The sequence below is a fragment of the Passer domesticus genome, chromosome 1 (assembly GCF_036417665.1).
Source record: "Passer domesticus isolate bPasDom1 chromosome 1, bPasDom1.hap1, whole genome shotgun sequence".
Lineage (NCBI taxonomy): Eukaryota > Metazoa > Chordata > Aves > Passeriformes > Passeridae > Passer > Passer domesticus.
In genome coordinates, this window is record NC_087474.1 from 112,411,252 (window position 1) to 112,432,336 (window position 21,085).

At 42.7% G+C, this 21,085-nt stretch overlaps 1 protein-coding gene across 8 annotated transcripts in view; it reads left to right on the forward strand.

Moving 5' to 3' along the window:
- Positions 1–13,186, forward strand: part of DLGAP1 (DLG associated protein 1) — a 401,105-nt gene extending 387,919 nt beyond the window's left edge. For all 8 annotated transcript variants that reach the window (XM_064434359.1, XM_064434357.1, XM_064434367.1 and 5 more), the window contains 3 exons: positions 4,243–4,334; positions 6,170–6,322; positions 9,196–13,186. In XM_064434359.1, the coding sequence (XP_064290429.1) occupies positions 4,243–4,334; positions 6,170–6,322; positions 9,196–9,405 (455 nt within the window). In that variant the 3' untranslated portion in view covers positions 9,406–13,186. The remainder of the gene's footprint in view (positions 1–4,242; positions 4,335–6,169; positions 6,323–9,195) is intronic.
- The last annotated feature ends 7,899 nt before the right edge of the window (positions 13,187–21,085 follow it).

The window sequence follows — 21,085 nt, forward strand, 5'->3', positions numbered from 1 at the left end:
TCAAAGTTCAAATGCAAATACAGTTGGGATTTTAAGGCCAAATAATGCTATCCCTTCTCAAAACTCCTCTGGTTTCTCAATGTGATTACTTTTCACATCACTTCAGGTGGGTTTTGTTATTTTCTTATATTTTGTTATCCTTGTTACACACACAGTCACCTTCCTAGTTAGAACAGATGACAATCATTTTTTTTTTTTGCTTGTGTTCACAATTCTTTTATTTTGTTGTTTTCCTGTTTCTTTTCCGATGAAGACATGGAGGGGGAAAACACATAGAGCTCCACAATTTCCAAACAGGTCCCATGCAATTCTTAGAACCAAGAGAAGCAAGAACTTACTGCTTGAACAGCACATAGTCCAAGTCTAACTTCAAGAATGTTTTAAAAGAAGAACTTGTTGGGGGGGTTAAAGACACTGTCTTTAAAGGATATTCACTGTCATGTGTCTGTTCTAGAATAATATTCTGTGATTCCTAGATAAGAACAGTAACAGTGAGGAGGCATTCCACAGGAGCTGAATTCCATCAAAATAGCTATAAGTTTTTCAAGAACAGACATAATTGTCCATGTCTTAAAAAATGTCACAGGAGGGAACCGGATTTACAAGGAAGATAGGTCAAAGCAAGAAGAGGGGGAAAAAAAGGAAAAATTCAAACTATTAAAACAAAACACTGCAGTACACACACTTCTCCCTCTGGGGAAGAGGTGACAGCAAAGCATATGATGGATGTTAATAACATTGCTTAATGCATTACTGGAAGGCATTCAGATCCAACAGTGCTGAGTGTGCTGTATGGTCCTGTATGGAACAGAAAGCAGATATGAATAACATTATATAGGTGTTTAAATCCATTATGATTGCATCTCGATGGGTTGGGATTTTTTGTTGCTTGGTTTTATATGTTTTCTTTGTATCCTATTAGCTGAACACATCAATTTGAATGTTTATGTGGTTTTCCTTCTGTACCCCATCTCCCTTGCTGTTAAAGATTTCTCTGATTCTTTTCTGATTTGCTTTGAGTATTATCTTTGTAATTCCATTTATGTTCTTTGGCTACAAACCTTGCAGACTTTTCTTCTAAGAAAATCTATTGGTCTATTTTTGCTTTTGATTTTTCCCTACACCTTGGCCTTTCTGTTGGGCACCAGAGATTTTGACTGAGTAAGCAAAATGAACACTGTGCCTTGAAACACTAAAAGCAACGTGGGTTTGGAAACAAAACTTAAGCTGTTGATAAGGCTTTGTGTCTTCTAGAGACATTCCTTTCAGCTTTTTGTATGCTTTGTGTTTTGTCTTTTTTTCCCCCCTAACTTCTGTGACAGAGTTGGTTGTTGACCAGTTGCACATTAACAGACCCCTTTCTTTTGAGGGGCGAGGAGTCAGTGACACTTGACTAGATACAGCCACAGCTACAGCAGAAGTGGCAACAATAGAGAACAGCATCAGCATGCATCCCGCAGTCAGCTGGGATGATGCTTTTTAGGCAAATAGCCAGTCACTAGGCAGCCAAGGACAAGGACTTCCTTTTCCCTCTGCTGAGATCTCTGAATATTAAGCTCTTCTTCCCCAAAAGAAAGAGGCACATTACCATCCATCATCAACAAGTTGTATATACATTTCTTCATGCTTGGGATGTGAATTCCAAATCCTTCAGTGCAGGTTTCCAGGAAAAGCCCACCTCTTTTTTTTCTATTTTTCTTTTTTTTTTAATCCCAAGAAGTTGAGAGATTTTTTTTCCCCTTCTCAAGTCTTGGGAAGCATCAGAGTGGCCGAACTCCAGATGAGGCAGCTGTTCCCAAATATACTCAGTGGGAAGAGTTTTCATAACAATGGGAACCACATGAAAGCTCTCGGAGTAGCTCCTCCTACTATTGAAAAGTCCTTTCAGTTGAGTGGTTTGCATATTGGGTTGCATAAATGACTAGACACACCAAGGGGTCCATTTTCAGCACTGTGCGCACAGAATTAGACACGCAAGCCTTGCTAACAATAATTAGAGTTGTGTGCAAAACTCCCTGCGCAATATGCTGAAAATATTCTGCTTAGTGAATCTTCCAGCTCACGGCTATTTCCTGGCAGTACTGAGCTGAGTTCTGGGAACAAAATGAAAGTCTGGTCTCTGTGTGTGTTCACAGAGCTCTCTCCTATAGGTTCGGAAAAAAATGTGAAAAGACTCTCTTCCCTCCCCCTTTTTTCCCCCCCGCTTTGTATGTCTGAAGTATAAATGAACTCCACATACCACTTTTCCTTCAACAGCCTTGAGAAGTGAGCTTTGAGGCTGGTGAAGGAAAACCATTTGCCTTGAAGGAAGAGAACACAGATTTCATATAAGTGTGTATCAAGTTTCAGTTTATCACAAGTATTTGTGCCAGTCTGCTTAGCATGTGGCTACTCAAATCCTTGGAGAAGCCTTTCTCTTACCAAGCACTGCGTGGTGGCATTCTGGTAGCCAGCACTGCAGCCAGTCACAGAACCAATGAAATGCTAAAAATCTTGTTAGAAGGGGTTGCAACATAAATACAGCAAAGTTGCATATGTATGTATATGTTTATTTATTTATTTTTCATTGTGGTAAATCAAAATACTTAGCAGTCTTTTCCCAAGGGAGCTCTGTTAATGCTGTCTTAACTCTCATGCAAAAAGTGACTGTGCCCAAGGGATGGTGCAGAAGATGGCACTTAGGACTAGTATCTCTTCTAGGCTTTACCAGCAATTCACTCACCTTGAGCTGGCCACTTCATCTGTTTGTTTTTCTTGTTCCTCCTTCACCTCTCTCGTATATCCAGGCTGTAAATTTGTCACAGAAAAGTTGCTGTGTCTATTTGAGAGCTGGACAATATGAATGTCTCTGAGTAGAAATGATAGCGAGGACTGTGACACAGTGGCTGCCATTCATGTTTTTCATTAAGGAAGTGGTATTATTTTAAAAATTCATTTAAATTAGTTGTTTAATCACTTGTTAGCCAGAGAATTGGGCATAATAAGTTGTTTCAGCTGAGAGAGAAAATTAATTAAGGAGTCAGACAAATATGTGATGCCAACCTGGGTTTTTTAAAGACATTTTTGGAGTTTTTTTCCGAGCATTGGAAATCTCAAACAAATCGGTAGCTGCTTTCTTCCTCACAGCATCAATTCTTTCACTCAGCAATCCCTAAATTCACACTCTGTTTTTTGGATTCACTGTCTTACTGCCAGCTGAGGCCATGTCTGCCTTTTTGCTGTGTTTCTGCATTGCTTCTTTTTTCAGACACACAAAGGCACACGCATACACATGTTCACACACATGTACAGGTGCACACACACAGCCTCCCCCAGACCAGAACGCCCCAGGGAGCCTCTGAATGCACCAGTCTCTGGCTCGGTTTTGGGCAGTGCATTCCCAACTACCCTGTAAAATCCCAGTGTCTGAATGCAACCAAAACAGTGTGAGCTCCTGCTTTATTCAGAGGCATTTACTATGGGCTGTCTTCTGGTTCACTGCAGCCCTTCACAGCACTCGGTCAGCCCAAAGGGGCAATAAGTATCCAGCTGTCTGTACAAAGGAGTCCTCAGCCAGCTGTGCTGGAGCTCCTTGACACCTCCCTCCAAATCAGCAGCAAGGAGGAGAGGCCAGGGTGCCTTTGCTCCCTGAAGTACTCCTGGGCTTTTGAATTCAAAGGCAGCAGCAGCCTTGGGTTATGCTCATGGAAAGTACTCAGAAGGTCTAGATGAGATTCACTGGTGTGCACTAAAACAATCATCCCCTTTCTGGGGCTCTGGTCGAGCAACACTCAGCTACACCTGACAAATAAAGCCTGAGTTGCTAAGTGAGGTGGAGAAGCAAACAGGGTTTGAGAGCCGCATGTCCTTGTGCAGGGAGCTGGGTTTATATTTTGTGCAGTGAGCTGGATTTGTATTCAAAGCCCGAGTCTGGGTCATAGTGATATGAGTGGTGACATTTTTGGTGAGCTTTCTATACAGCCTGCAGAAGCTTTTGATTAGCCACGTTTACACTGTCATTTCGACTGGTTACAACTGGTCTCACTGGAGGAATGAGAGTAAGATGCAGCAACCTTTTGCATATTTTTTGCCTTGTGGAGATCTGACCTTAGACTTATCAACTTTTCTCTTTTTGTGACTGAAAGATAACATACCTTTTGAAAGCCAGAGCTGGCTGCTGCACAGCTTTCTCCTCTCTTTTTATAGGCTTTTAGTTGCCTGCAGCAAAGAAAGCATTGTGACTTACTCTTCTTTTTCTCTCAGTTCTAGGGAAAATTCGAACTGCAGTGGGCAGTGCCCAGCTTCTCATGGCTCAGAAATTTTACCAGTTCAGAGAACTTTGTGAAGAAAACCTGGTATGTAATTTTTCTGCTAGATACTAGTGTGTACCTTTTACTAACACTGTGAATAATCCTACATAAACTAAACTGATTTCCTGACTAAGATGGCAATTTTTCCAGTAAAGGCCCTGATATGAATTTGGGAGTAACTCAAACTTGTCAGAGTCAGCATGAGTTTCACAATAGCTTGAGACCCTTAAAATAAAGGCAAAAAAACTTTGGGTGAACAATCACTAAGGCTCTGCTACTGACTTTGGAGGAGCAAGGATCTGTCCCTTGACCGTTGAGTTCATGGGCACACGGATGGGTAAAACACCTTAAGGTCTTTGAGGGTGGATCAGAAATCTGCCATGTTGGGCTTTCCCAGGTGCTCCTGGGAAACAAGCTCCAGACTAAAATCTGCCTTGGTGAGAAATTGCAACAGAAATTGGCTCTGTCTTAATAAGACTTCCAGTTCTTAATATAAAAACTGAGAAAGCCTTCTGATTGCATATCTCTGCAAAGAACAGCCTACAACTGGGCAATCTGTCAAACTCTGAAAAACTAGGAATTAAAGTGTAATCTCTGGTCTCCTTATGGCTCTAAAAATATATACTTTATTGTTTTCAATAATTGCACCTTACATGGTATAATCATCCTACCAAAATAATTTGTTAGCGTGACTGTGGAAAGCATAAATAGAAATTTTACAAGGCAATCAACTGACTCTTTTGGGTTTATTGCTTCCGAAGAGGAAGAAAACTAAAGGCAGAGTAAAACTTGAGCCATGTAAAACATCAGGCAAGACGCTACTAGTAATTTATTTATTAACAACAAAATTAATAACAATATATCAGTGTAGTCTGACAAGGCCACAGCTGACTGGTTTAGGAACTCCTCAGCATTTATGAAAAAACATGCTTGAAGTGAGTGTATGCAACATCTCATTTTAATTAAACAGTTTCAGCTGGGAACCAGCTTGTGGGGACACATCCTGGAGAAAGCCTTCCCTCATAAAACCCTTGCCAGTGGAGGAGAGATTAGGCTTTGGGTACGCCCACTGCATGCAAAAAGTGTTCAGAGCTGGGGTCCACTGAAAGGACAGGATTTACTGGGTCTGGCCCAAGCTGTGCTGAAGATGCTAACTGTCCAGATATGCTCTTGTAAGCAATGCTGTTGGGCTGATGAGTTTGCACACACAAAGCAATGCTCCCCACCTGGTCCCTGTTTCGTTCTTCCCAAAAATCTGCCTGTAAAAATGGGTTTACTGGACTTCTGCACGTAGTCTCCTGAGGTTTTCACCCAGCACAAATCATTCTTGACCAAAAAAAAAAAAAAAAATTGGCCTGAGGTCTATAAGAGAAATTTTACTTAGTGTATTTTTGTAAACCTTACATTCTCAGAGTGCAGAAAAAGTGTTCAAGTATTGGTATATCACTATTTGCACATGCAGGAAATGTACATTTGCACAGGTTTCTCTCTGTTTTACAAGTGTGAGCATGGTAGGGAATCCTTCCTCATGAAAGTGGAGGCTGGCAACGCATTTCAGTGCAGATAGGATTGCCACCAGTTGTGCCCAGGAACATCCCTAGGCAGATCCTGCCGCAGGGGCCCTCTACCCTTAGTCTGTGGGGGGTACCCGCTGCCTTTGGTGAGTGGGTGCTTGCAGGGCACAGCAGCTCAACGCCGAGCCAGATTCCTTGAAATAAAACCCGCCAGTAAGTAATGCTTCGCTTTGCTCCTCTCTCTGGGTCTCACCCATCACTGGGATCTGCTCAAACTGCTTTGCTAGCCAGATTTGTAACCATTTGCTTGAATTCTTTACATTAAGAAGTACTAAAGCCAACATGTTTTTTTCTTCTGTTACACAGAATCCTAATGCACATCCACGGCCGACCTCCCAGGATTTAGCAGGGTTTTGGGATATGCTGCAGTTGTCCATAGAAAATATTAGTATGAAATTTGATGAACTTCATCAGTTAAAGGCCAATAATTGGAAACAGATGGATCCTCATGACAAGAAGGTAGAACACTGTAGATTTTGTATGCTTCATTTAAAACCCTGCACAAATACTGGACAGATTAAGTAGGCCTCTGTGTTACAGCGTTGACGTTAAAAATGTGAAATGAAGCTCATATCAAATTAATTTCATTGTATTAACAATGTTTACATAATAATCATCTGGGATATTATCTGTAATATGTTTCAGGCATATTTTTAAACCAAATCTGTCTTTGTGAATCGGATGATGGGAATGTGGTACTTTGTTAAGCTTTACATTTAATCATATTAGATGATCAATCGTTGGAAGGAACTGCCTTATATATTGATTCTTAAAATTAAATAAATCACATTTACGGTTCATATTATTGCATACAGCAAGAGTTCTAGGTTGTGTTACTGAAAAAACCAGGGAACCACTGTAACCATCGCTGACTTTGGTAGCCAGGTTACAAACAGCAATATCAAAAATATGCCTTCCAAAATGTTACATGAAAAAATTACTATTTTTTGTCCATTTGTTTGTTTTTTACTTATTTTGGGCTTTTTTTAAAGTGGGTGATTTCACAAACACATTCACTTTCACTTTCCTGGTATTGTTGTTTACCTGAGGTAGCATAAAAATCATCTGGAGCTTTGGTGGGGATTTTCTTTCTTTTTTTCTTTTTTTTTTTCTTCTCTTTTTGTAAATGTAGTCTTCTTCTGTCACCATGAAAAACTACCACATCCAAATGTAAGTCATGTTTCACGTTACATTCTCATTTGGCACCATCACCTTTTTTTTTGCTCCTCACTATCCACCTCAAGACAAACAGCACTTGGGTGAGCCAAAATACACAAATGTTTCAGAAAATCCTTAGAGCACAGACCCATTCCTAGAGGAACCAACAGTCTAATGTCGTGCTCCTGTAGGTATGTAATTTGGTGGCTGAATTTCCACTGTGACTGGTCTGATAGCAATGAACACAGCCAACAGGTAGGGTCACCAGAAGGAGGGGAGCACAATTTACAGGTACAGTGGCTCAGACAGGAGTCCTGGCTACCTCAGCTTATGGTCAGCTGGCTGCCAATGACCAAAGTGGTGTTTTATTTTGGACAAATAACCATAATAATATCAAACCCCATTAATCTTGCAGCAGGAAGCTTGTACAGGCAGTGCTGGTAGCACTATTCCTCCTCCTCCTCCAATCAAGACTAAATATTCATTCCTGACTTAGGAGTGCCATGTTCACACCATTTGTGCACACCTAGTGTGTTTTGTAGGGGAATGAATGGGAATGTGTTTTCCTAGCCCAAGGTACTGAAGGCAAGTCATTTTCTTATCTTCTTTTTTTTTTCCAGTATCTATCAGTAAAGGAGGTTAAAACTGCCAAACATGCATGCACAGAAATGCTGGTATATGGACTTTCATTAGCTTTTACAGTAAAGTGGGTAGGCTGAGTGTTTGCAATTGCAGCAGTAAGAAATGAGAGCTTTCCTCGAAAAAAAACGTGCCTTTTCTTTGCTTCTGAAAAACATTTCAAAGAGTTTCCAAAAAAAGAAGACTGTAACAGTTTAAAGGAAGTTAAGTAGTGCTGAAGAAAGGGACCTACAGTAGGAAGGTAAACATTTTAAAGAATTACACTGTGTTCCTGTTTCAACAGCATTTTTCTATGATTTTAGATGAAACAGATCATGTCCTTTCTTAAAAGGGATTAAAAAAAAAAAGGAAGAAAAAACTTTCTGTGGAATTGATATTTGCCTTTGGCCTTTGCCACTGGGCCCTTTTTAAGCAGCACAGATTAATCCTTGGATGGAGAGAAAAAGCAAAGTATGAATAAGTGTAACTAAGCACCTTTATATTTTGAGCCATGGAAGCTGTTGTGAGCAGCATGAGAGAAAACGAAAGGGCAGAATGGGACCTTTGTAGTGTGATAAAATCCCTTCGCTCAGAGACTGTGTTCACAGTTGGAAGGGGATGTAACTTAAAAGACAATCTAATTAACTTGACAAAGTCTTTGTGGACGCCTGAAATTCAGTTCTGAATACACTTTTCTTTTATGGGAGAGATCCTTCTCTGAGGGTTTGTTTTTTTTTTTTTTGGTTGGGTTTTTTTGGTTGTTTTTTAATTTTCTTGGTTTTTGATGTGTATGTGTGTATACAAGCACCAGGGTATACATAAAAGCCCTCCTTGTTGGTCACATATCTGGAGCTAACTGCCACCATGATGATTAATGCATGTTCTCTTAATAGTTTTTAAGTTTTTCCTACCAGATTTTCTATTTCTAGCTGAATGTAGCTTCATGCCTATTTAGCACAAGGCCAGAATTTATGAACTAGCACACCAAGACCCAGAGCATGGGATTTTTGAGCAGTCACTAAACTGCTACAAAATAGATACATAAATATGTGGTGGGGTGTTTTTTTTAAAACTACTTATTCTGATGCACCAGCTGCAGACAGCTAGCTCCCATCTACATTTGGGAACGCCAAAGCCATGGCGCCTCCATGTTGCAGGAGCATCTAGCACTATGCATGGATAAAAGAGGGTGGCCCGGGAGCTGGGGCTCTCCAGAGTTCCTCTGCTGAGAGCAGCGTTCCCTCCCGGCTGCACCGGTGGCGGGAGGTCGGTCTCTTTCCTAGTCCCTGGCACTAAGCAGGTAGCGGTGGGGGCCCCGGCCCCGGCAGCACCATCCCCGAGGAGAAGTAGCACGGCGGCCGGCCCTCCCCTCCCCTTTGCCCTTGCCCCATGTTTATGAACCCTTGAGCACAAAAGCCAGTTGACCGAAGACAGAAAGGCAGATAAGACCTAACAAACCTTAGGTAAAATGTGTGTTCTAACTACTGATATATCCTAGTTTTTCCCGCCTTTCCCTGAGAAGCTGTATAATGCCATTAACCTTCTGCTTTGATCAGGAGAGAAGGGTCCCTCCTCCAGTGCCAAAGAAGCCATCGAAAGGTCAGGTGCCACTCATACGAGAACGCTCTCTGGAAAGCTCGCAGCGTCAGGAGGCCCGGAAACGGCTGATGGCTGCCAAGCGCGCTGCGTCGGTTCGCCAGAACTCAGCTACCGAGAGCGCCGAAAGCATTGAGATATACATCCCCGAAGCCCAGACCAGGCTATGAAGGGATCCAACCGGGAGGACTCTCTCTGGCAAGACAAGCCTCATGTATAATCTGCCCCTCTAGGCTCCTTCTCAAGGTCACCACAAAGTATTTGTACCTCCTCCTCTCTCTCTCGCTCTCTCTCCCTACTCTCCCCCTCCCCTCTCTCTGTACGCAGCTGCCCCGATGCTCCCAGTGAACTCCACTGCCGTGGCGTAGTTGTCGGTCCTCCGAGAGATGTCCTCTAATCACCCTTGCTTTCTGAAGGTTCCATGTCATCACGATGCTTTGTCACATGTACTGATGCTGCCACTTTGCCTCATGTAAACGAGCACGATCCTTTTTCTTTTCTGTTTGGAACCAATAAACGCAGCACTCAGACTTCCACACACCCGCACACCTGTACAGTAGATGCTCCATTTAACCTACTCATGATCTTTAGTTGATCTAAAGCTAGCCTGTTACCCAGTGTACAGCAATATCAAACTGTAGGGGACTTTGGTATTTTCAGTCATGCAGGGTGATCCTTTCGGACTCTGCCGTCTTCCTCACAAAAGATGAAAGGAGCTATGACTCGGATTCCCTTCTTTTTATTACTGGTTGTTTTTTTTTAAAGCAGATGGCGCACTTTATTCTAAATCTCCAAATCACATCTTCACCTGAATTAAGGAGTCACACAAGGGGAGGGAGCTGGGGTGGGAGCGGGGAGGGGGGGACGAAAAGAAACCCCACAGCTCTGGCAGGTGAAAAGGTGGAAGTATATCCCGCAGGTGAGATGGCAAGGGATACAAAAGATCCTGTGGAAAGATACCTGCACACTCACAGCTGCACAAACTGCCTCATTTTTATTTCATCAATCACTACTTAAACATTTCAATCAGCAGAAGATTGTAAATTTGATCTTCCAGGGAAATAATCTATTTTGAAAGGCAATAAAAGAGTAAAAAGGAAGGAGATAAGAAGCACTGACAGTTGAAGAGATAATATAAAAGAAGGATTTTCTTGTCCAAGTATTAAGAATTTTTAAAATTGTACTGTATTGTCAATTCCTCTTGTATTGTATTGTATGGATTATATTGGTTAAAAAAAAAAAGAAAAAAAGAAAAAAAAGCTTGGTTTTGTTGATGTCTTAATCTCGGTGGGACCATCCAATTCTCATACGTCCACGCAGCCACACACGGACACCTGTAAGTGAATTACTGTACATGGAGCCTCTGATGCTTTTCCAGGCCAGGCTTGCTTTGCTCTATCCACAGCTGGTTGTATGCTACAGTTCAGACTGCTTATCACCAAACCGTCCATATTTAGGAGTAAATTTCTAATTCAGCCTCCTCTTAAATAGTATAATGTACTCACTTGAACAAGAACAATAGACTATTTTTCACAAGTTATGGGATCAATATGAACTTAATATTTTTCACGACAAGCCTTCCTACCCTGGCTTCTGCCATTGTTTTGCAATCACGAAAAATATGCATCTTAAGTAGCTCATTAATAGTGGGCGGAAATGGCAGATTATAAGACTAGAGAGGAGCCTGAGAGGTCAGCTCCTGTGTGTCTGTCCCCTCCAGCCACCTCTGGCTGGGACAGGGGCTTGTCCTCCAGCTCCTCTGATGAGGAACGATGCCAACCGCGCTGCTACTGGAATCTCTTGTGCCAACATTAGGAAAGCTATGTCAGGCATGTTGCTGAAAGGGAGTTGTGTGCGTGCGTGCGAGCGTGTGTGAGTGCGCACACGTGTGCCTAACTGGCATGTGCTGCTGCCAGCAGAATTAGCGTGAGCTGCTTTGGGTGACAGGGCTGCTTTGGGTGACTGGTGTGAGCAGAGGAGAGCTGTGCAGCCCTCAGCACTTGTGCAGCGATGTTTTCCAGACTCCTCTGCTGCTCCATACGTGCTCTTCACCCTGGTCTGCCAAGGCAGGGGTACACGGGAGAGGAAGGCAGGCTGCTTTCTGCTCCCAGTGGGCACAGGCACAGGGACAGCCCCACCATGGAGGGGCACAGGTGGCAGCCCTTGCTGCACGCCAGTGCTGGCTGGCTGTGCCCATGGCAGCTCAATCTGTACGGACAGTCCAACCAGTGAAAAACCCCACTGCACATGTGGCGTAGTTCTGCAGCTTGCACTTAAAAAGCATTGAAAATCGTCATTGAAAAGTTAAGCTCTTGCTAAAAGTATTCATCGAGACCATGCCAGACAGCTTCTTTTCCTATGACATCATAGCCAGGTGCTAATTTAATTTTATTCGAGAAAATAGGAGAGGTAATAGGTTCTGGCACCAAGTATTTTCATGACAGCATACTAAAACCACTAGAGAATTTGCTACCTCTCAAAGCCATCGATATCTGAGCTATGTCTTTATAAACAGGGCACAAATATTTACTGCTGTGGTTTACAAGATAAGGGCTAATAATTTAATATATAAAAGACTTTTAACTAGAGTAATCAGAAATCCAGTGTAACTCTAGAGTGCTTGGTGTTACAGGAGCTTCAAAAGGTTTGACCCTCTAAGCGTTTGAATACCAGTGTATTTGCTAGTTTTGAAACACTGCGTTTAACTTTTAGCAGCAACAAAACATCACCGTGTTTGCAGTATGTAATAGTGCCAACTGCCACTTTTGAGCATATATAGTCATAGGAAGTATTAATTATTTGGAACTCATTTGTACTGAAGTATTCAAAGCAGTACTTAGGTGAGAGTCCACATTCACAACTGTGTCGCAGACTTACTTAGTTTTGTGAACGTTTTACGAAAGATGAGTTAAGATTTTGGTTGACAAGTGGCTACAGAAATTTATATCCAGCAAGTTCTCCCCTAAAAAAGCAGAAAAGTGAAGACTATCTAGTCTTGTACATTACAAATTATTGTATTTGTATATCATAGAATATTTTTTGTACCTATTTTAAATGAATTTATTCTTAGCTGAATGCTTGTTAGTTCATTTGGCACTGGAAAGGATATTATAATGTTTGCCTAGTTTTTTAGCAAAATATTAAAAATACAGCCAATACCAGAAAATACAAAATAAAATAATTCTGCCCATAGAAAGCCACTAGTTAACCACTTGACTCATTTACAAACACTAATGCTAGTATATTTGCTCCATCGTCTGTTTTAGAATAATTTGTAACTATTTGTTTTTAGTCTAAACTGCCCAGTGTATTTTAAAAATGCCTATATTCTGTTTCACTTTGGGACTAAACTATTGCTTTTTTTTTCTTGGGGGAAATTTTAGAAAAGGTTGGTTTTGTCTCCTGCTTCAAAAGTTAAAAAAAGAAAAAAGAGGTATTTATTATATTTTTTGCAGATGTTTCCATAAAATTCTCATAACCTTTTTGTAAAGAAAGATGAAGAAATGGATTAAAGATTTTTAATATTTGAAAAGGTAAATAGAAATAATTTATTTGTAATATATTTCATTTTATTTATTGGTGTTCCCTTAATGCTTTGATGTGCACTATCACTTTAATTTAAACTGTATCATTGTGAATTTATTGGGGGTTTTTGTTTTTTGTTTTTGTTTTTTTAAAGGAAAATGGTCAAATGCATATTTTAAGTAGAATGTAAATCACTGGCCTACCTGCATTCCCAAATGTGATTTTAAAAATGTTTTTGATTTGAAACAAAAGACACAAATTTGAAAGCCTTTAGACAGAAAAGAGTGTTTTTATGGCTTAATGATTTGGGTTTCCCTAGGATTATCTATCTGGTTTGTGTGTGGACAGGAAAATGTAAATAGATGAATGTTTCCCATAATGTAAAAAGAGCAAATTAATAAAATAATTAATGCACTGCTTGTAAGAGCTGTGGGTTTTCAATGCAAATTCATTCTTCCAGAACTGCCAAGGCATTTCATTTGATGTGGGCAAGGATAAAAGCACGACAACCAGAATATTTCTCTTAAACTCTCATTGCTTAAGACTAGCCCTGCAAAGTCTCATCCAAAGCATCCTGCTGAGCACCCTGGAAGTGTTCATCTGCACAGAGTTGCTCACAGGCATAAAAGTTGCCATGATCAAGGCCTTGAGCCTTAGCAAAATCTTCAAAGGCGCTTCTGCACAGAGCCCAGCCAAACCCCACTGAAGATGCCAGGAGTTACACTGGGGACTTCAAAAGAAGTGGCAAGAAGACCCCAGCCTGTTTGGTTTTCCCTTCTCTGGTTCTCTTTCATTTTCTGCTTATGTCCCGTGATGTCTGAATTTTTGGGGGCAAAAGAGATTCTTGACAGGCATAGCTAACTTTCCCTTCACTGGAATCCTGCTTCCATATGGGGTTTTTCCCACTGAGTGAAATAAAGACAGTCACCAAATCCCACGGAACCATGTCCTGGATGATGTTCATGGTTATACCAGTATTTAAACAGGTCCTGATTCAATTTGTAGTACCTGGTAGTTACATTATTAGTGTGCCAGTGCTGCACCCTGTACTGTCTGCCCATGTTTAGACCCTCAGCACAGAAAGACCAGAAAGATTTGTGCTGCAGATCCATGGGCCGGAAAAATTCTGCTTAACACGAAGATGAAGGGATTTTTCTTCACATGCTGGAATTTATGTGCTCATTAGTCACTGATAAATGGATTCACCAGGGATGGGGGGAAAAATTCTTTGTTACTTAAAAAACTTTCTGACGTGTCTGGTACCTTTTTGCAATGAGAACAGCTCAAGGGGAGTAAAACAGCAGGTACGTTTCACACTGTTCTCCAGCAGAGTAAGGAAGTCCAAGCCATGGCTCAACCCCGCCTTTCATGCAGGTAAACTTTCTCCATATTTATACTCAGTATTTCCTTCCAGATCAAATCAGAAGCCTTCCCCAGAAGTATATCTTGTTGTCAGTTTGTTTGCCAATGTCTGTTCTCTTCTGCAAGACATTGTTTTTGCATCACGCAATAGGCAAATAATTCACTTCAGCCGTCAGTTTGGAGCATGCTCGCCTATCAAATCTGATGACTTTGAGCTGACATTTTTGATAGCAATTAATGATAAAAATATTGGCTGCTCTGCCACTACTGGTATTTGTTGTTGAGGTCATAGGTTTATACATGATTTGGAGTGCAGAGAGCATTTCTTTTTTTCCCACTACACATCACGGAGCAGGGTCGGGTCAGGCCCACTAGCAGTGGTCCTGCACTGAGTAAACCTGAGACCAGCACTCACAGCTGAAACATACTCATCCCCTCTCCCTTTAGTCTGATGCCAGTGACCTGTAAAACATTTCTGTGCTGTCACAGCAAGCTCATTCACAACACCGTCCCTTCCCTGTGCTTTTGCATGCAGGGAGGTTTTTACAGCCCCTCTTCTGCACAGCTGCTCGGCCACCATTGTGGCAGGAGAAGGTAGCTGCTCTCACTTGATTCATCAGGGTGCATTTGGATGCCAGCTGCCAAACATGACGTGACTGGCCCTTCCAGCCGGCAGTCAGGCTTTCCCACGCTTGGGTCCCATGGGCGGACAGCACCCTTCCCGGTAGTGCGTGAGATTACAGCCGGTCCTCTATTGCTCCCTGAGTCACATGCCCCACTCGCAGCGAGACAAAGAGGAGAGCTAAGGAACAGGGCTTCCTGGTAATTGTGTTTTTCATGGTTCTCTTCACCGATCCAGTAACAACATAATCATTGAAATTAGAGACAGAAAAGCTCTGCTGGGGCATTGTGTTAACACTCTGCCAGTTCCAGATTGCGATCTACCGAGCTGTAGCAGGTAAGTCATCACCTTCCCAGCTCTGCTCCACCCAGAGGGAAAAAAAAACCACACATGAAACACGGAAAGAAAAAGAAGAGCTATATTAAAAAACAAGCTGAGTTGTGACATTGCTGCCACCTATTATGGGCTACTCCTGGTGCAGAAGCCTTCATTGTGTTGACTCTTCACTTAACTATATCTGTGACAGAGTGCCAAACTTTTCTTCATTTTCAGCCAAGCAGAATGGAAATAAATTATGGATTTTGCCACCTCTGTTCAAAGAGGGGAAAGTACTGAGGTGTTGCAGAACCTCTGGAGAAAGCAACCACTGCATAGCCCCTGAGCTACACCGACGGCAACACTGCCATATTTCAAAGCTGTCAAAGGTTTTGGAAGAGGGATGGGCCTTTGCCCTGAGTTAAAGAAAAGCAGTAGGACAGAGTGTGACGGATGTTTTATGGGTATCAAATATCTCACCAAGGTAAGATAAGTCACTGTGTAAACAACCATGTGCTGAGGCAAACACCTTAGTTTGAAGATGGTAACTAGGGAGCTGAGATGTTGAATAGCAAAGGGTAACCCATTCCAATGTAACTAGCCTATTTCCCCAGTGGGAATGTCCAACCTATCACTTATCCCTGGCTTCAAACTAGAGAATTATTAAAGTCGTGTCCTTAAAAGACTATATCTTATTTTTCTTGTTGGACTATGGGTGCTCACAGTGGCAATCTGGAATGGTTTTGTGAGTGTGCATTCAGGACTGTGATTATCCCTGATTTATTTTTGTAGCATTGAGAAGTTACTGTCTTGCACAAGTTGGGCTATATAATTTGTTATCTTGCAGCATGTTCTTTTGTCTTTTTTTTTTTGATAAGTGGTTGTATAATAACTCACTGTGCTCCAGTCAGTCTTCAGAAGAAAACTCCTATCACCTGAAAAACAAAAAAATACTGAAACTTCTTCATTTGGTAGATTGTTCTGGTAAATCTTGGCTAAACCAGGCCTAAGGGGAAGGAAATTGAGATAACTGATGCTCTTAAGCATGTGTCATTCTTCATCTCTCCAGTCAATAATTGACAAAAAAAGGGGAAAAAATCATATGGGCCAGACAGTTCACAGATGTTGCACTAAAACTGAGGTGGCATTTTGCTGTGCTGTGGGACAATCACACCTGTAGCAACAGCTGAAGGGGAAAATCCCTTCTCACCTTGGTGTAACGTTTCAGTAAATAGTTTTAAAATATGTGACATCCCTTCCCAGTACATCAGTGCCTCCATGAGCACAATTCTGCAATTTCCACAAACCATCAGACACAGGGCAGTATCATGGTGCCAGCTGAGGGAGGGAGATACAAGCCCCTGGGCAACAGCAGCCCTTGCACAGGGCAAGGCATTGCTATGGGAGCAGTGGCAACTCCATGGGAATGTGTTGTGCATTAAACACAAACCAAAAGTAATTCAGGTCAGATGGCTGCTGCTTCCATGAAGTAAGCTGTCATAGTAGAAAAGAAGAGTTTGAAAGGGTGACTTCTCTTTTCATCTCACTATCTATTGTTTTAATCCAGCATAAGAACCAGGCTTGGAATCTTAGTGAAGTTACACAATTGCATTTGCAGTGTTGGGAGAGAAACCAGACTTCATCCCAGACTAATTGCCAGCTATAAAATTTAGTGGAGGCATACATAAAGACAAACCTGTAGCAACTTCAATGGAAACATGTCCATGTGTCAGTCTTCAAGTGAATCCAGAAATGCTTTGCCTAAAAACTGCTGAATTTTAAGTAATGAATTTTAAGTCATGATCCTCTGCAAGAGGATCCACTGATCTTGCTCATTACCCTGATTCACCACATAGTAAATATTGCTATTATTTAAAAAATGTTAAAAACCGGTGACTTACGTCAAAGAGGCTGTATGACTACACATCAGAGGAAAACAGCTCTGACAAAGAGATGATGTGTATCGATCTGAAAGACTCCATGAAGTACTCATTTGTATTACTAACCTAATGCTTCAAATGACAAGAGGTTTCCTTTTGTTTACATCTTTCCTGGCAATAGCATCATGACAACTGCAGCCTGTCTGCAAGAACGTACTCGGACCTGGGAACCCAGCCACATATTGGCAAACCGCAGTGTACTCCACGTGTTTCTCATCTTTTGCTTAACAACCTTGTGCTTGTAAGAAAAGCTACTTGTGTGCAGTATTGCATTCATTGTGATGATTCATGTCTATCAGCTTCTGCCACACAATGCTGGGATGTCACGTAGGATGCAGCCCACCTCCTGTATTTTCTCTGAGATAAAAATTTCCTTTAGTGGAAGGTGGGAAATAAAACCAAGAAACCAAGCCAAAAGAAAGGGGGAAGCATGCAGAGTTTGTCATTAAAGTATAAGCCAAGCAGGTTTTGTTTGTCAACAGCTGCATAAGCGAAAATAACAATTCTGAAATTACTTCTAACTGGAAGTGTTTTCATATCAAGTAGCACGTGTGAGCTTAACGCTAATGGTTCAAGGCCTTCCCAAGTGTCAAGTGGTGTGACTGCAGGTGCTGTCACAGCATCCCTGCCACATGCATCGGCAGCAGTTGCCACTGCCAGGGGCTGTCAGCTGCAGTGTTGGTCCCCAAGTGTCCTCCCCTGTGGCACATCCTTCACTCACATGTACGAAGGCATTGTGCTCTAGGAGCCACGTGTTTTCTGCTTTACCTCACACTGACAGCAAGGCAGAAATCCCTCCAGAGAAAGTTGAATGGATCTCCTTAAACACCACAATTACACTCAAACACCAATAATTACATTTGCCTGGGATGGAGGTTTATCTTTGAACTCACTAAGCTTTTGTTAAATTGTCTTTACACATCAGCTCTCTCTGCTTTTCAGTAGACAACATGAAACTCTGCTCTCACACCTCAGGAGCCAGTGTATTACATTTGCTCTGTACTTTCAGCATCGTAACTGGGAGCAGAAGTTGGATCTGGTTTTTTCTTCCCCTCTTAAAAGGTCAGGGAAACATGAAACCGCAAAAGGCTAATTCTTCTGTGTCAAATTTCTGTGAGCCCACAGGGCAACATAGCAGTGGTGTTTTTAATGCTTTTTTCCCCCCTGACTTTTCAATCCACAGTCCTTGGAACAACTGGTGACAGCTCATACAGTAAGACACTTACTCTGGCATCATTCCTTCTAAGTTGCTTCTGATGAATATTGGGAGCACTAGAAAGGGTCCTGGCCACCACAGCACACGTGTGATGAGCAAGGGGAAGATATCACAGGGCTTGGCCTCATTGCAGGTTTTCTGGTTCTGGTGCTGCCTGCTCACAATCCACAGTATTCAGCACACACACGCTTGGTTATCGTTAAACTGTAAATATTGCAAGAAGGTATTCAGCATGATTTAATATTCCTATTAGTGCCTCCAAAGGCCCAGCCAGAGAAGCTGCACTGTGCTGGGCTGAACACTGTGTAAATATTGATGGTTTCTGTCTTGCAGTGTTTACAATCCAAGAAGGAGCCCTGCACCAGAGCTCTCTGCTATGGTTTTGTTATTTGTCTTCGGAAATGATTTGTCTGATTTAAAGCATCATAAATGAGCATGTCCTTTCTTCTGCCACTACTACTAGAGCAATTACTTTACAAAGAGCTGTGAAGGCAAAGTTCTAGACCTAAATATTTTATCATCCTGATCAAGTATTAGTCTTTTGATATAAACTCAGAATCCAATACCTTTTCTGCAATATGCTACAATAAAATATGATCTCACAGTTCCCAAACCCTTGCCAGGTAACAGTGATTCAGCATAAGCACAGCAAAGCATCGCTTTGCTCCCCTGAACAGGGACATGCTCTCAGGTAAACTCACTTTAAGGCTTGATAATGGAAGAGGCTGCTCCCAAAGCCACCACACTGACAAGATACAGATACGCGGCAGTGGTTGTGGAGAAACCCACATTAGGAATCAGGTAAGTTAACATTACACAAGTATATAGCAGGAACAGACAGTACAGGAATGGCTGTTGGCCCAAGGCCAGCTGCCTTGCTGAGGGTGCTGGTGTTTGGAAAGGAAATGACAAGTTGCTACAGCTGCAAGAGTCGGCGCTGACGCACAGCTTGCCGAACCCTCCCTCCGGCTGAGGATAAAACCTCTGCAAGGGAGCTGGGAGCTGTGCTATGCCTCAGAATACGGCTGGGAGCCGCTGCCATCCATCATGCAAGCATAAGTCCTTCAGCGTTCGAAGGCAAAGTTGCAAAAGACTTGTTATTCCTCAGGGTGTTCTGAAGATTTATATACTGTCACCTACCTGGGCAGTGGGAGATGTTTACCTGTCTCCTGTGTCAGCTGAGCTCAGGGAGCAGTAACATGATTACAACACTTGACTGCTCAGAAATGCCTTCTGGCTCCTCATATCTCCTCATCTGATCTCCAGGACACCTCACCACTGTTAAAAAGAAAACACCACCAAAGCACCACCCAGCTCCAAACTATCTGAGGTGCGGGCCCAGAAGCAGCTCTAGCATTCCCCTTTTCCCCTGCTATTGCAGCTGGCATGTTCATAAATCATATTTGTTCTTCCCACAAGCCTTACCTCATTTGGGGTCAGGGGGAGGCTTAGAGTCAGGGGTTTCACCTGAGGCAGGTTATACCTGCAAACAAAAGAGTGGATGTGGAAGGGCAGCCTCACACCACCATCGCCACAGTGTTCATCAGAGCCCTTCACCAAGAACTGGAGCTGAGATTTCAGCGCTTGGCTCTCCCTGTTCCCTGCACGGGGAAGCTCGTACCTTGTCACTGCTGCCCGGCCACTGCACACCCTGCGCCTGGGGGCGGCCAGCAGCGCTTCCATCCGCGCTGTGCAAACACCGCTGCGCCCGTTCTCCGCACGGATAATAATAGTGCCACCCTCACTTCCCGCTCCCGGGAGCCATGGTGTGGGCACCCAGCGGCAACTACAGACAGTGACCCAAGGTCTGGTTAATGTTTCAGAGCTTTGAACCCACCACAGGTTGCACTTTGAGCCGTGCACAGCACGTTATTGGCGGTCCTGGCGTTTAAAGGTTTTTTTCCAACAACCGGTTGGGTGCCTGCTCATTTCCTAAGGAGTCTGACACCAGAAATTTCATGTCCATGTCAAAGTACCTGATGTCCACCTGCAATGGTGGAAAAACAATAAGCATTCTGTCATCAGCATAACCCTGATTTCCACAGACTTTGGGGGTTTTTGCACGTGAGAAGAGGCTGCGGCATCGCTGAGTGCCCTGTTAACAGCCAACAGGGCAAAGTTCTTGTTTCCTTTGTAGTGAAAAAGTTCAGGGCCGGATTTTGATTATCACAAGGAGTAGTAAAGTACATAGAGCAGAGATCACGCATTGGGTAAGAATTATCACCGAGGTGAAAAAACCAAACAGAAACAGCAAAACAAACTCCTGCCCAGCTGATGCAGCACTGCCCCACATTCTGGTGTGTGCAGCCCCTGCACCTGTGCGGTATATGTAGCTTATGGAAAAGACTGGGCAGTGCTGTGGATGCAGCACAGCCTTCCCAGGCACAGCACACCACCACAGCACGGCTGCCAGGAGAGCCCCACCAGGGCAGCGGTGGGCTCAGCCTGCCTTTGGATGTCTTTCTTCAACATGCAAATTAAAGTGAACTGGATGAAGTACCAAAATGTCATGCCTCTTAGCTTACATACTAAAAGAAAAAAATATAAAAACAAAAAGTAAGAACAGAGAAGGTATCAAAGGACCTCTATTTTTATTTTTTATCAGGATCTGTTACCCTGAGCTGTGGTTACAATGTCAAGCACTCTTGTTTTGAATGTGGTGTTGCTGATGGATGTACTCCCACACTACACACAACTTGCGTCTTTACAAGGGTTTTGGCTATTCTTTTGCAAGTCTGGGAAAGAGGAAAATTCACATTTTACACAAAATTAAAATCCTGCCTGACAGCTCCCATGTGCTGGCTGTGTCCCTGTTGTGTTGTTGCTGTTGTCCTGCCTTGGTTTGGCTCTGGTGCAGGCTTATCTCCCCT